The 14861-nt window shown below is 44.1% G+C and overlaps 1 protein-coding gene across 1 annotated transcript in view; it reads right to left on the bottom strand.

Annotated features, from left to right (window-relative positions):
• LOC119341176 overlaps nucleotides 1–7503 on the bottom strand; it is a 13268-nt gene extending 5765 nt beyond the window's left edge. Inside the window, exons 1-6 of the mRNA XM_037613050.1 lie at nucleotides 4544–7503; nucleotides 4169–4408; nucleotides 3281–3410; nucleotides 913–1065; nucleotides 578–819; nucleotides 427–493 (exon numbers count right to left, since the gene is read on the bottom strand). Coding sequence (XP_037468947.1) covers nucleotides 427–493; nucleotides 578–819; nucleotides 913–1065; nucleotides 3281–3410; nucleotides 4169–4408; nucleotides 4544–7293 — 3582 coding nt within the window. The 5' untranslated portion in view covers nucleotides 7294–7503. The remainder of the gene's footprint in view (nucleotides 1–426; nucleotides 494–577; nucleotides 820–912; nucleotides 1066–3280; nucleotides 3411–4168; nucleotides 4409–4543) is intronic.
• Nucleotides 7504–14861: the final 7358 nt, after the last annotated feature.

Below are 14861 nucleotides of genomic sequence, written 5' to 3'. Positions count from 1 at the left end.
GGACTACCCAGCTCCCCAAATGACACCCCTGCCTCCCCAATCCCAGTCGGAGTGGCTCAAAATGCCAGGCCATGAAGCAACCAGGGGCCAGTTTTATGTTGTTCATTAATGTTTTCTGGAATTAGTGTGAAAACTCAACATTATTTCTTCTTTTGAATCAGAGGCTAAGTTCCAAACCACGTTTCTGTCTATGAGAAGGTTTTCTTGCTTTTCTTTTATTCTTCTTTTTTGGTCCAGGAACTTGTGGATAGAATTCTGAGGCCAAGTATAACTGAAAGCGGCTAAGAAGTTAATATGACTTGAAATGAGATGACAATAATAATGCACATACATCAGCGAACATCATGTATAGAACTTATCAAAATTAGAGAACTTGATTGTTCAACTGAAATTTAGCCGTCGGAAAATCAATAAACAGATATATACCTTGAAGGAAAGAAGTTTCCTTATACTTGTAGACAATGATGAGAAACATTTTCTAGTGCCCCCGTCACTGCATGATTGTCATCATTCAGAAGTTAAATATCACAGTAGACTGAGAAAAAAGAATGAAAATCACAGGACCTGGCAAATTAACCTCTCTTCGGCAGGTGTTGCCAGCTCATGCCTCTTTAGCAAGTCAAGAGACTCTTCAAGCTTGCCTAGAAGGAAGTAAGACTTGCAAATGAGGTATGGTCGCCAAAGTGTTGCAGAGCATTCTGCCTTTTCAGACACACTAGAAATATTTGGCTCTCCATTGGCATTAATTGAAACAGAATTTCTTGCAGCCAAATCTGCTGTTTCTTGACAGAGTTCAATTACTTCTTCATACCTTCGTAGCTGTGTAGTGTCGCAACCATATTAGTGAAGCAGTGATAAAAAAAGAATTCTTAACAATTCATCAGTGTAAAACCTCAGGCTAGAAATACATACCGTCAGCAGTGCCTCTGCTTTCATCTCCATTAAGTTATCCGAGTGTGAACTTATGTGCAATGCACTGGAGATAAGATCCAAAACCGTTTCTGCATCAGGCAATGTTCTTTTCTTAAGAAGCTCCCTGGACTGGGATATATAGTCTGCCACTCTCTGCGGTATTGGTAAAAGGATGTCAATGAGATATAATGAACAAGCAGATAAATCAAATCTTATCTCTACTGGGAAGTTTTGAACTCAGTTAAATTGTGGGTACTCCCTAAGGAAGCGATCATTCAAAAACTAGTACATCTGAACAATCCAAGAAGGGAATGTAACAATTGCATATCGATAACTAGGTGGGGCCACAAAACCAACACGAGAGATCTACGAGCATTAAGCATGTAGTCATATACTATGGGGTTTGTACGTGATTCTGGATCTTCAAGTCCAAACAGAAATCACATTAGGAGAAGCTCACACTATTTTAGCAAGACCAAACGTGATCTTCAAATTTTAGATGCAGGTAGCCTAAATGTAGATTAGCTTATATCATTGACTAGCTATTAGTGCGCACAAGATATGCCCCTGCAGCCGAAGCAAAGGAAGGTGCATCAAACAATAACTCAGGAAGGTGCGCACAAGATATTACACAGCTCCTCTAAAATAGACAAATTGCAAGCCTGGTACATAATAATTTCGCAACTGTATAGCAGAAAACGAGTAATTTGATGACTCTGTGGTTGCTTGACGATAAACAGAGTTCTCTTACAAAATAGTGCATCTAGGAATATCATGAGAATACAGTGAGGGTGTTCAATAGAAGATCCAAGCGCACATACATGACTCAACACTCAAGTAAGAATGGCTTTTCTCTCAATAAAAAGTAAAGAGTGTGCTTAAAGAAATTACATCGTGTTATCAACAACAACCCACTTCATGAATGCAGCCAAATAACATCAATGAAATAAGCTAGCCACCCAATTTTATCCAACAGAAGGTTTAGTATAACCATATTATCACCAGCAACTTAAAATGAAAAGGAAAAAACAAGCTGGTGATTCTGCAATTGAAACTACGGAAAATCAACATTCATCTATGTGTTATTGTGTGGAAAGGTATATTATATTTTGTGGACCAAGGTAGTGCTTAAATCCTAGAAAAATCTATTGCAAAAATTCCAATGCCAGCACTAATGCAGTTCTATCGTTGTTTATACACAGTTGGCACGTGGGACGAAATCCTTATTATTCTAGCCATGGCAACTATTTGCTCATAGTGTCTGGTATTGTGGTAATGACCAACATTCCTGGTATGCCAGCACCAAGGCAATGCCTAGAACAGGCACAATTTTCAGTAAAATAGCTACAATTACTTGATTACCGCCAATATTAAGCTAATCATATTAATATTTAGTCCATTTGATACCCTCTTCAGATGCAATGAAATATGGGAAGCAGACTAAGGCCACTGTTCATCGAGATGTAAAAGGCTAATCAATGTTACCGTTCCATATAGTGACATGGCTAGAATTGAACCGTGAATTGTCTAATGCAGCATAATAAGTTTCTTCATCGGAGCTGCATCCTACTGATATGACACTTGGGGCAGGTATTGACCTGTTTGGCAAGTGGCAACTCAAAAGAACTTAAAGCTTTTGAGGAGGTCAGATTTATTTCCCTAGTCCTTGTATTTCTAGTCTAGTTTAATTAAGAGTTCAATTTTCTTTGCTGGCCCATGAAGTTATATGGCCCAATCCATGTAAAACTAAACTATGTGTGCATTCCATAGCAAACCCCTGCAGTGGTCAACAGACAAGCTACCTGTAACGAACGAGCTGAAGGAATCGCCAAAGATCATGCATTACAACCAGTACTATAAAAAGGAGGCCACCTGGCGACAGCATCCTCACCTTTGCCTAGCCAAATTATTCTACATAGCTACCCAGGAGCCAAATCAGGGACTGGGCACCAGGTCCTGGCTTGCGACCTATATGGCCACCTACAAGCCTTCTTGGAGATTACGCATTAGCTTAATAGGGCAGTTGGCAGACTCTAGCCTGCCACCTAGGATCCTGATCAGGAATCATGCATTAGTCTAATCAGGGATTGCGCACCAGGTGCTGGCCTGCCACTCAACTAGCCCTTTGGTTAACACTGATTGTCTGACTGTAGCCACACAAAATACATACTTTCATAACATATTGCTAGAGAACCACAAGTCGTTCGTACGTTTTAGGGCTGACAAGACTGAAAATATAAGTTCCAAAACATACTGACATCACCAAATTGAACAGAACAAAAAAATTGAAGGTGGTTTAACATGCTGATACTATTCAATTGTACAGGATTAAAAACTTGAAGGTAACCCTTGAGCAAAAAAAACATGCCTTGACTCTTTCCAGACCATTAGAAGCCTCAGCAAACATTTTGGTGTCAGAATAAGCAGTGTTACTAGATTTCAAACAGGCTGTGTAATTGTTTGATGCGCCTTCAAGATCCCCAAGCGCAAGTTGGCAACTGCATGCGTAGATAGTAAGAAGTTAAACCTAGCAATCACTTAAGAAGTTTAACAGTAAGGAAGTACCAGCAACTGAAGTTGCTGAGTTAATGGTCTCTCCAAAGTACTCTAGTACAACAAATATCAAGCGGCAAACCAGATCAACAGAAATGTTTTCCCCTGGACTATAATTTTAGTCATGTAAAATATACCATGGCTATAACCTGAGTGACATAAGAGGAGATCTGAATTATCTGAGCATAGTGGCACTATTACAACCAGACCACACATTACTGACCTTCCAGATGCATATGAATTTAAAATTATTTATAATGCTATAAAAATATCTTTGAATCTTCCATGATAAAAAAAAAAGAACATACCACCATTGGGCATTTACCAGAATAATATACATCAATGGCCCTTGCATAAAATTTAGTTCCCGGGCTCTGATGTTTTTTGCTCAACCAGACATGCTATTGCAATCAAAAAAATACAAATCTTTAATTCTGTAAAGGCGTCAATCTCAGTGGCAGCAGTCCATCCACCTTCTCCTACACCATCTTACATGTGGGATAATCCCAATGCAAAACCTAGACGCCTCTTGATTCTACTCAAGGCGCGGCTTGGCCGAGAGGTGAGACCGATGCCAAGGGTGTGTCATGTAGCACAACAGTTATGGTTTGAAATGCTGAAGCAATCTAATTTGTTGATCCGTAGCACGGTATTTAGCTAGTATACGGAAGAATTAGTTGAGTTGAGGACAGCAACTCCTTACTTTGCAGCACGAACTTTAGCCTTAAGAAAGGTGGGGTCAATAGATGTCGCGATCGAACAATCTTGAAGAGCTTCTCTCATTCTCCCCAGAGACATTCTAGTAGCTGCGCGGTTGCTATAGCACAGCATCAACGCATGGGAACAGCGTCCAGAAGTTCCATACTGGGAAATCGAATTTATTCCACGGGTATAACACCCCTCTGCAGTAGCAAAGTGACCATTTGCATAGGCTTGATTCCCACTGGCACAAATGAAACAAACAAACTATGATATATCAAAAATTGGAGTAATCACAAACTTTTACAGTAATATATTTCTAAATGCCCTAATGATGACAATGAGATATATAGAAAAAATCAAACATGTCCAGACAAACCTTGTACGCCAGGTCTCACAAGTCTCCAAGTCTGCGGAAACTGATGCATCTCTCCTCAACTGCTCTTTCACTGAATTTTCTGTTGTACTTGTTTCTGGAGAAAACTGCATGCTTTTTGTGTCTTGTGAGCCTTTTGGTTGTACAGAAGCCTGAGTAGCTGAAGGCTTAGGCGCCTGACCAACCTTAGTCCTTAACTTCCTTTTTGTAGTATGTCTTTTTGTCGGTAAGGAACTTTCAGGATACAGTGATGCACCAAAGGTGAAGTTCAGCCCACTCAAATTTGCCGAGCTTGATTTATAATTAACAGGTTCACCAGACTCATGTGGTGTTCTGGAGTTGTTCTCTTCGCAAGTCGGCCCACTAACATTACATCCAGAACCATCAACCCAAGCTTCTGTTGTGTACATTTTAGGTTCACCATTTGCATCAACATTCATATTAGTGAAAATGGGCTGTGGTGCATCACAGAAATTTATTTCTCCATCGAAACTAGAAAAGTTGCTACCAAAATTACTCTCAGATGCATCCGCAATGGGATCTCTGCCTTCATCTTGACACGTTTGAAGATCTGCATCAATAACCAAGTGCTCAGTTGCAGAAACTAGATCATCTTCAGCACAAGTGGTATTCTGATTTGGGACACTGCTATCACAAATGTCAGTGGACTGATCACAACTCACGGATGCCTCTCTTGGCGCTTGTTCAACTGCTGCCTGATAAGGAGAACAATCCATTGGTGAATAGTCACCTGTTAAATCTGAAGCTAGTCCATTGGCGCATGTTTCTTGAGAAACTTGATGGAGTTGACCATGTTGTTTTAGCCTAGTTGGTCTTTTCTTCTTCCTCGTGCTTTTATGTGCTTCCTTTTTGTCTCTATACGCTGATTTTATATAGTCTATACCAAATAAGCTCTCTCTGGAGCAGCTAGCAGGATCTTGTTTGACCGCACAAGATTCACCAGGAGCACTTTCGCTTCCTCCATTTGGAGGATTGGAACTGAAAGACGGCATCGCATTTGCAGACGCAGAGAAAGTAGATGAATGATTCAACGGAGTAAACAGGCATGACTCCTGAAGTTTGGGCTGAGGAAAGGTACAATATCCTGGCACAGCTTCTGCTTTGCTCTGAAAGGAAAATTTAGGAGTACAAGCATCATTTGCGTTGACATTTCCAGCTGAAGGTCCTTCCTTGTTGATGTTTAATTTCTTGATTTCATCTTGCAGTGCATGTTCTGCAGCCCCTTCAGATAGAGCAGTTACACTGCTGCCACTGCTATCATTAGCCAAGTTTCTTCTGCTGCCCTTTGATTCAGAGGATACATTAGTTTGAAAGCTTGTGAATGATGTGGTCTTCTTCAAAGAAGAAAAACTTGAAGTTGCATTACTACCAAAAACAAATGGTTCTGGTTGCCGAGTAGCAGCTTCATCCTTCATGCTCTGAGATGGGATCACCTGCTCTATATTTAACTTTGTCATCTTCTCCGGAAGTGTGCTTCCCATAGTACCATGAGCTGAAGTACAAGTGCTTGTACTTGCACCACTGCCACTATTATCACCATCATCCATGACAACCCTTGCTGACTGCTCTGAAGCAGAGTATGTGCTTCCATTTCTTCCAAATACAAAAGCCTCTGGTGAACAATTTGTATCATCACTTTTCATGCTCTGTGTAACTCCACCTCCAACATTCAAATTTGATGCCCTCTCTGGAGGTACATTGGCAGCACCATTGGCAGAGATAGAAGCATTGCTATTCCCAAAGGAGAAAAATATACTGCCCTTGTCTGAAGTATTGCTTGAAGCGTTGCCAAATATAGTACCTGCAGTTCGGCCATCCCCAAAGCCAAGCACTTCAGTTTGACGACTACCACTACCTCCATCTTTCATGTACTGAAACGTGCCACTTCCTATATTCAACTGTGTTATCTTCTCCTGAAGAACACTTGCATCATGAGCACGATAATCTGCAGCAGCAGCATTGGTGCTTTCAGCATGGCCACTTTCCGGTGTACCATTTGCCTTGGTAACCTGAACTGAACTGGAAGCATATGAATCGGCACAAGAGGAAGCAGTGCTCCTACTATCAGCAAAACTCCCAGCCCCATTACTTCCAAACACAAACGTTTTTGGCCCAACTTTAGCATCCTCATTCTGTAATGGCACTTCGGTTCCTATATTCAACTGTGTCAGCTTTTCCGGGAGCACATTGGCCTCGCTGCTGCAAACCGAACTAGGTATAGTAGCACCAAAGACAAAGCTCTTCTCGGTTTGATCCACCCCCTTACCAGCACCAACGCTGCATTTACCTGGACTCTGCAGGTTCAGCTTCCCCATCTTATGGTCCAGCTTCGAAGCAGCTGATGAGCCCACATCAAACCGTGGCAGGCTGTCCCTCACGCTCCCAAACACGAAGGGAGCTTCATTGGATGACGCCGGCGGCGACTGCCTCGCTGTTGGAGCAGGTCCAAACACATTGCCCACCTTCTGGCCCTTCCCGAATTCGTAACCACCGCCACCAGCCACACTCCCCGACCCGCCACTTCCGTCCTGCCCCGATGCATCCGTACCGCCGCCGAGGAATGGATTCCACGGCGCCGAGGTCGAGGTCGAGGGCGACGGTTGCGCGCGAGAGCGGGAGGTGGTGGCCGCGTGTCGGCGCTTGGCCAGCCGAGGGGCTCGGCGAGACGGCGGCGCGGCGGAAGGGTCAGCGGGCGACGGCGCGAGGCCGAGACCTAGGTGGGGGCTGGTCATGGCGGCGGCGGCTGGATGGGGCGAGCTAGGGTTTTAGCGCGCGGGGCAGGGCGGTACCGCCCGCGGCATCCCCCTCGGCGCGGGGGCGGCGGCGGGCGGCGGGCGATCGGTGGGGAAGGTTCTGGAGAGGCGTGGAAGGGTGCGGCTGATTTTGGGGAGGGCGTGGCAAGGCGGAGGGGGGGAGAGGAGGCGAGCGAGGGCAGGGGAGGTTGCTTACGGAAGGCGGCGAAGGCGATGCGTGGGCGTCTATTGGTTTGGCAGTTTCATACTTGGGCTTCCTTCGGAGACGCTGTCCCATTTTTCAAATTTGGAAATGGCCTGGCTTGGGTCGTTCCCAGCTAGACTCTTTCCTTTTTGCCTCCAAGCATTTGTGCATTCCGGGCAATAGTCCTGCGTGAACTTTTGCGGTGTCTGTGTTCGTAAAGTTTGTACTCCCTCTGTTCAAAATAAATGTCTTAACTTTGGACTAACTCTAGTATAAAGTTGTACTTCCTCCGTCCCAAAATAAGTGACTCAACTTAAAGTTAGTACAAAGTTGAGTCACTTATTTTGGGACCGAGGGAGTATTAAAGTTGAAACACTTATTTTGGGACGAGGAAGTACTATCGTAGTATGTGCATTCATCGATCTTGTGTGAGATCCTGCATCTAGACAAGTGTTGTTGTTTTTTATTTTTGCGGGGATCTAGACAATTGTTTGAATTAAAGTATGAACTGAAAAATGGGCTATAGTTTTTGCAAGTTGTGGTTTGTTTCTTTTACTCAAGCTACAAAAAATGTTTGTGCGTTGCAACGAGAGAAGCAAATCTCATATGCCCCTAGGGACCCGTACGTGCTGCCAATTCTCCTTTTCGCCACCATTGTTGTTGATGGTTACGTTGTCTGTTCATGATCAATCCCAAGGTGATTAGCTTTTATCGTAGTGTAGCCCTCCCTGCATCAACTTGTAATTCCACATACTTATGGAGGGTGTCCTCGTATGAGTGTATGATGAGGAGTGCATTCATGCGTGTTGTGGTAAGCGCCAAAGTTCATGTCCAACTTTTTGCCTCTCTGTTGACCACTATCACTAATCTGTCGGCTCGGTCCTGCAGAGACATGGTGTTGAGGTGTGGGGAAATCTGTCAGTGTCGACGACACAAGTCTCTTAGTGTGTGGAATCAGATGAAGGTGACATGAGGGTTAGACTCACGATGACAATGTCATGGTCGGGTTTCTCAGGTTCTCAAATTTTAAAAAGGGAAATAAAGAACACTGCAGTTGCAAACCGATTTTATATATTCGGATGATCAGTGTGTCCTTGTTGAAGCTATCCTTACCTTGCACTGCATGCAACAATGTGATAGCGCAAACGCCATTGCCCTCGATCCTGCCACCGGCAGCGCCTCTACCTCCTCGTTGTAGTGTGCTGCTAGTTGAGATCCACACGAACAGTATATTATTTACCTTCCTTGGTACAACATTCCAGCCAGCTACTGCTTATAAGAGAAAAAAGAGAGACAAAAAGCACCGGAGGTAACAACCACACATATGCATGAGCAGTCTGGGACCATCATTTGTTTTGCACTATCATCAGAGAGAAAGGAAACAAATAATCAAATGTTACCGTTATCACAATGAGAACTTATATTGCTCCTCTGCTAAATATTGCAAGAGATTAACTGTTGTGTCTTATTTATTTCCTCAATTTTCTCCAGGTAAATGCTTCCTTTGAGAGAAAACTGCCTAAGAAGAGAAGTAAACAGAAGCAAGAATTGATGCATGAAAAAACATGACATGACAGATGACATCACAAACATACATTGTTGAACTGCTTTTGAGAAGTCAGAATGAGAGACCACGGATAACTACGGCTGATTCTGCAGAAGATTGTACTATAATGGCTGTCAGGATGGTCCAAATTATGCATCAAGTGTGATTGACACTACTTTTGAGCATAAGCCTTTCGAACCATACAATTACCATAATGCTTAACGGGATCATGCAGCAGGCTAGCAGCCACCCGCACATGCTACCAATACTCGTGACCATATGTGCCCACACTACCAACCTTATCTCGTCTAGGCTGCAGTCGTGCACCGTTGTTCTCTTGTTCGTCAAAATTGAGAGAGACAACTAGAGATGGAGGGAGTGTGGGCTAGGCTGCTAGGAAGCTCACTAAGGGAGTGGAGAGATGTTCTCCGGAGGGCTCGCCAACAGTTGGATTTGGTCGCCGGGCAATAGCGGACCATGGAGGGGGCGGGCTGGAGGTGCAGCTGGGGTGCCTGGCCTCCGTCTCGCTTGCCAATCGGCACTGTAAATAGAGATGGAGGGAGCGTGGGCTAGGCTGGCAGGAAGCTCACCGAGGGAGAGGATAGATGTTGTCCGGAGGGCTCGCCAACAGTTGAAACTGTCTGCTGGGCGACAATGAGCAATGGAGGAGGGTGGGCTGGAGGGGCAGCTGGGGTGCTTGGCCTCCGCCTTGCTTGCCAATTGGCAATTTCATACTTGGGCTTCCTTCGGAGATGTTGTCCCATTTTTCAAATTTGGAAATGGCCTAGCTTGGGTTGCTCCCGGCTGGATTTTTTCCATTTACTTGCCTCCAAGCATTTATGCATTCCGAACAAGAGTTGTGCGTGAATTTTGCGGTGTTTGGGTTGGTAAATTTTGCATACTAACGTAGTTTGTGCATTCATCGATCTTCTGTGAGATCCTGCACCTAGACAAGTGTTTGAGTGTTCATACCAAAAGGAGTTGAAAGTATGAACTAGAAAATGCCCATGTATTGCAACGAGAGAAGCAAATCTCACATATGCCCCTAGGGACCCATACGTGCTGCCAATTCTCCTTTTTGCCACCATTGTTGTTGATGGTTACGTTGCCTGTTCATGATCAATCCTAATACGTCCATTTTGCATCATGTTTTCCTATTGATATTTGTTGCAATTTGGAATGTTATTTCACTTTATGATACAATTCGTATGCCTTTTATCTCTTATTTGCAAGTTTCACATGAAGAGGGACATTGCCGGCAGCTGGAATTCTGGACTTGAAAGGGCCACATCAGAGACACCTATTCTGCACAACTCCAAATGACCTGAAATTTTTGCGAAGATTTATTTTGGAATATATAAAAAATACTAGCAAAGGAATTACCAGAGGGAGGCCCACCAGGCAGCCACAAACTTGGGGGCGCCCCCCCTGAGCTTGTGGGGCCCCTGGCAAGCCTCCGGAGCCCATCTTCTGCTATATGATGCCATTTGACCTAGAAAAAATCAAGAGGGAGGTTTCGGGATGAAGCGTTGTCGTCTCAAGGCGGAACCTGGGCAGGAGCACTTTTGCTCTCTGGCGGAGCGATTCCGCCGGGGAGACTTCCTCCGGGAGGGCAAAATCGAAGCCATCGACATCACCAACGATCCTCTCATCGTGGGAGGACCAATCTTCATCAACATCTTCACCAACACCATCTCATCTCAAACCCTAGTTCATCTCATGTATTCAATCTTTGTCTCAAAACCTCAGATTTGTACCTACGAGTTGCTAGTAGTGTTGATTACGTCTTGTAGTTGATGCTAGTTGGTTTATTTGGTGGAAGATTATACGTTCAAATCCTTAATGATATTCAATACCCCTCTAATCTTGAACATGAATATGATTTGTGAGTAGTTACTTTTGTTCTTGAGGACATGGGAGAAGTCCGGTTATAAGTAATCATGTGAATTTGGTATTCGTTTGATATTTTGGTGATATGTATGTTGTTGCTTCCTTTAGTGGTGTCATGTGAACGTCGACTACATGACACTTCACCATACTTGGGCCTAAGGGAAGGCATTGTGGAGTAGTAATTAGATGATGGGTTGCTAGAGTGATAGAAGCTTAAACCCCTGGTTTATGCGCTATTCCGTAAGGGGCTGATTTGGATCCATATGTTTCATGCTATGGTCAAATTTATCTTACTTCTTCTTTCGTAATTGCGGATGCTTGCGAGAGGGGGTAATCATAAGTGGGGGCCTTCTTCAAGTAAGAACAACACCCAAGCACTGGTCCACCCACATATCAAATTATCAAAGTAGCGAACGCGAAATCAAACTAACATGATGAAAGTGACTAGACGAATTCCCATGTGTCCTCAAGAACACCTTGCTTGCTATAAGAGGAAGTTTCGGCATGTACTTTGCTATAAATAGGATTGGGATACCTTGCTACACCTTTTTTTCCATCGCTACTTGTCACTTGTTACGAATTATATTTCTACCAATTATCTGTTACCGGTAATTCCAGTGCTTGCAGAAAATACCTTGCTGAAAACTGCTTATTATTTCCTTCTACTCCTCATTGTGTTCGACACTCTTACTTACCGGAAGGACTACGATTTATCCCCTATACTTATTGGTCATCAAATCCCAAGCTGATTGGCTTTGTCATCGTAGTCTAGCATGTCATTTTCGTGACCCCTCCATGCATCAAATTGTAATTCCTAGGACTTATGGTGAGTCCCCCCCCCCTTGATACGTCTCCAACGTATCTATAATTTATGAAGTATTCATGCCATGTTTGCAATAATTTTAGATAGTTTTGGTGTACTTTTATATCATTTTTATGGACTAACATATTAATCTAGTGCCCAGTGCCAGTTCTTGTTTTTTTGCATCTTTTTACTTTCACAGAAAAACCATACCAAACGAAGTCCAAACACAATAAATTTTTATGGAGATTTTTTTGTAATAGGTGTGATTTTTGGGAAAAAGAATCAACTCAAGATTGTGCCCAAGGGCTCCACAAGGCAACAGGGCGCGCCCTGTCGCGACCGGTTTTTCAGGTATTAATTTCCAGAAAATGGCCGTTGTGCTCACCAGCCCCAGGATGACTGTTAGCTGATGAGGCACCCACTTCATACAGAAAAATCCAAGCAAAATACAAAATATGTAGTACAAGACCATTCTGGCCTGTGAGTACAACAAATGGTTTCTAGTGGTTGATGGCGGAAGCGGTTTGTGAAACATCAGTGTCTATGGAACTCCATTTCCCACAGGACAGCTGACCAGGTTAACTCCTATCTTCGCGAGGCTGCTATCACTGTTGCTTACGTTCCGGGGCTGTCATCACGTCGCTCCTCTCCGTGCAAGAAATCTGGCCAAGACAATAGCCAGGGACAAGCCAGTGAGTACTTTGAATGTACTCGCGAACCTTATGAACACTGGGATAATATAAATGATAATCATGCATTGAAATATTCTATGATCACATTGTCAGTCATAAATAAAAATCTTTCATGCATGCGAGCAGGTTATTTATATGCAGCAAGAATATGCAACAATGGAGTGGAAATAAAATGGCACATTCGGGCGTCTGTGCGACACCACATAAAGGGCTTATAAGGTATATAAATAACAAACATGCCACAGTCGGGCGTCTCAGCGACACCACATAAAGGGCTTATAAAATAAATAAATAACAAGCAATGCCATAGTCGGGCGTCTCAGCGACACCATATGAAAGGCTTATAAAATAAATAAATAACAAGCAATGCCACAGTCGGGCGTCTCAGCGACACCACATAAAGGGCTTATAAAATAAATAAACAACAAGCAATGCCACAGTCGGGCGTCTCAGCGACACCACATAAAGGGCTTATAAAATAAATAAATAACAAGCAATGCCACAGTCGGGCGTCTCAGCGACACCACATAAAGGTCTTATAAAGTAAATAATCACAATGAATATCCAGGAGGTAAAACCGTCCCAGGGATACTCAATAATATAATGGGTTAGTCCATAATAATAATAATCATAATCATCATAATCAGCACAAATCACAAGCCATGATCCATGTTCTGATTAAACAATTTCTCCTCCGAAGACCGACACTTGACCCATCCCAGACTGTAGTCCTTAACCATGGACACGGATATTTGAATAGATTTAATCTCTGCAGAGGGTGTACTCTTTACCCATGAGTAACGGATTTCTTTAGTCCATCGGGACTAATTCCGTCTACGGTCTTTTAGTCGAAAACACGCCTGACTTGCACACACCAGCTTAACTTACCGGTGTCTGGAATCACCCACGACACTTGTTGAGCAAAACTTTAAGTGGGGAGGCTACAACCTCATGCTGCATGGGATCAAATTTATATCGCGTGCTCTAAGGGGTGGCCTCCCCTCTCGGTCCCAACCGGAAACACCCATGCCCTCGAACCAGGTGGCCTGACTACCGGCTACAACCGGTATCTTCCACCATGGCATCTCTGTACGGTGTGTGCTTGAAAGGGGTTGACGACTTACTGAACCGTACCCTACCTGTGGCAGGGACAAGTGGTAGTACGAGGCAATTATGGGGTTTACTGGAACAAGACTCGATCTACGATCGACTCAGGAGGTTTCAAGTATTCCCTGCATGATTAGCATAACGAATATATTTCATCCAACAGACAAAATCACCACTCATCATACTCCTCATGCCAAGCCTGACACACTCGTCTCGACGAGGAACTAGGGACAAGCTTGGGTCTACCCAAGACAGAGACCTTCCCGTTTTCCTTCCGGTAGGCACGAACGGCATACGAGGATGATCATTATCACAAACACGTCCATCTCCAACAGCAAGGAAGTTTCAAATAAGCATGTATGCAAATGATCACATCACCACATAAAATAACGAGTTCCATGTATTGAGGTGGTGTCATAAACGTGTCAAACAATGCATGCGAAATATTATGCCAGGGTTCAGAATGCTTGCCTTCTAGGTGTAAAAAGGCAGGGTGTACTCCAAAACTTTTGAAAGCCTCCTACTTTCTCTCCAAAAAATCCTATTGTAAATAAATTTGAATTAACACACATTTCCAAAACAGCACAAAAAGTTGTCTGAAATTTTTTCAAATAAATCTTTAAATAAACTAGACAATATTTGAGAGAGCTAGGAAAAAGAATCAACTCATTTGGAGTTATAATTAAAAAGTTATAGGCAGTCAAAGTTTTGGTCAAAACCTGTTATTTAAAAATAAAACAGAAAAAGAAAACGGTTCGATTATACGTACACGTCGAAGGCGTATTCTGGAAATACGTTTCCACTTAACCAGCATGGACCGCGCGGGGAGTCATTGATAGTGGGCCCGCCTGGCCCACTGGTCAGGTTTGACTGGTCTTCCCTCCCCTCCTCTTTCTCTGCCCGAGCGGGGGCAGGACTCCGGCGATGCTTGCCGGCGAACGGCGGCACCGTTCGAGTAACCGAGGTCACCCGTGGGCTCAGGGGATCGAGGCTGTCACTCCGGTAGTTGCTTTAGTCTCTGAGGTGGACGGAGCTGCCGGCGGCGAGCTCCGCAGCGGACGGCGGCCGTCGGGCAAAGTGGGTTTTCGCCCGCGGTGAATCCCGATCAAGATTGAGTAGGGGGATGGACTCATGAGAGGGAGAGGGGGCTCCTGGTGAAGAGAGTGGAGAGGGGGAGGCCCTGGTGGCGCCGGAATGGTTGGAGCAGTGGCGGCGGCTGCGGTTACCGGAGATGGGGAAGAAGACCTCCTAGGGTCGATTGGCTGCACGGGGAAACTAGGGGAGTGATCTGAGGTTGCCTGAGTGCGGGGACGAGCTCGGGGC

This window comes from Triticum dicoccoides, chromosome 1B, assembly GCF_002162155.2.
Source record: "Triticum dicoccoides isolate Atlit2015 ecotype Zavitan chromosome 1B, WEW_v2.0, whole genome shotgun sequence".
Lineage (NCBI taxonomy): Eukaryota > Viridiplantae > Streptophyta > Magnoliopsida > Poales > Poaceae > Triticum > Triticum dicoccoides.
This window is presented reverse-complemented; position numbering and strand designations above follow the sequence as displayed.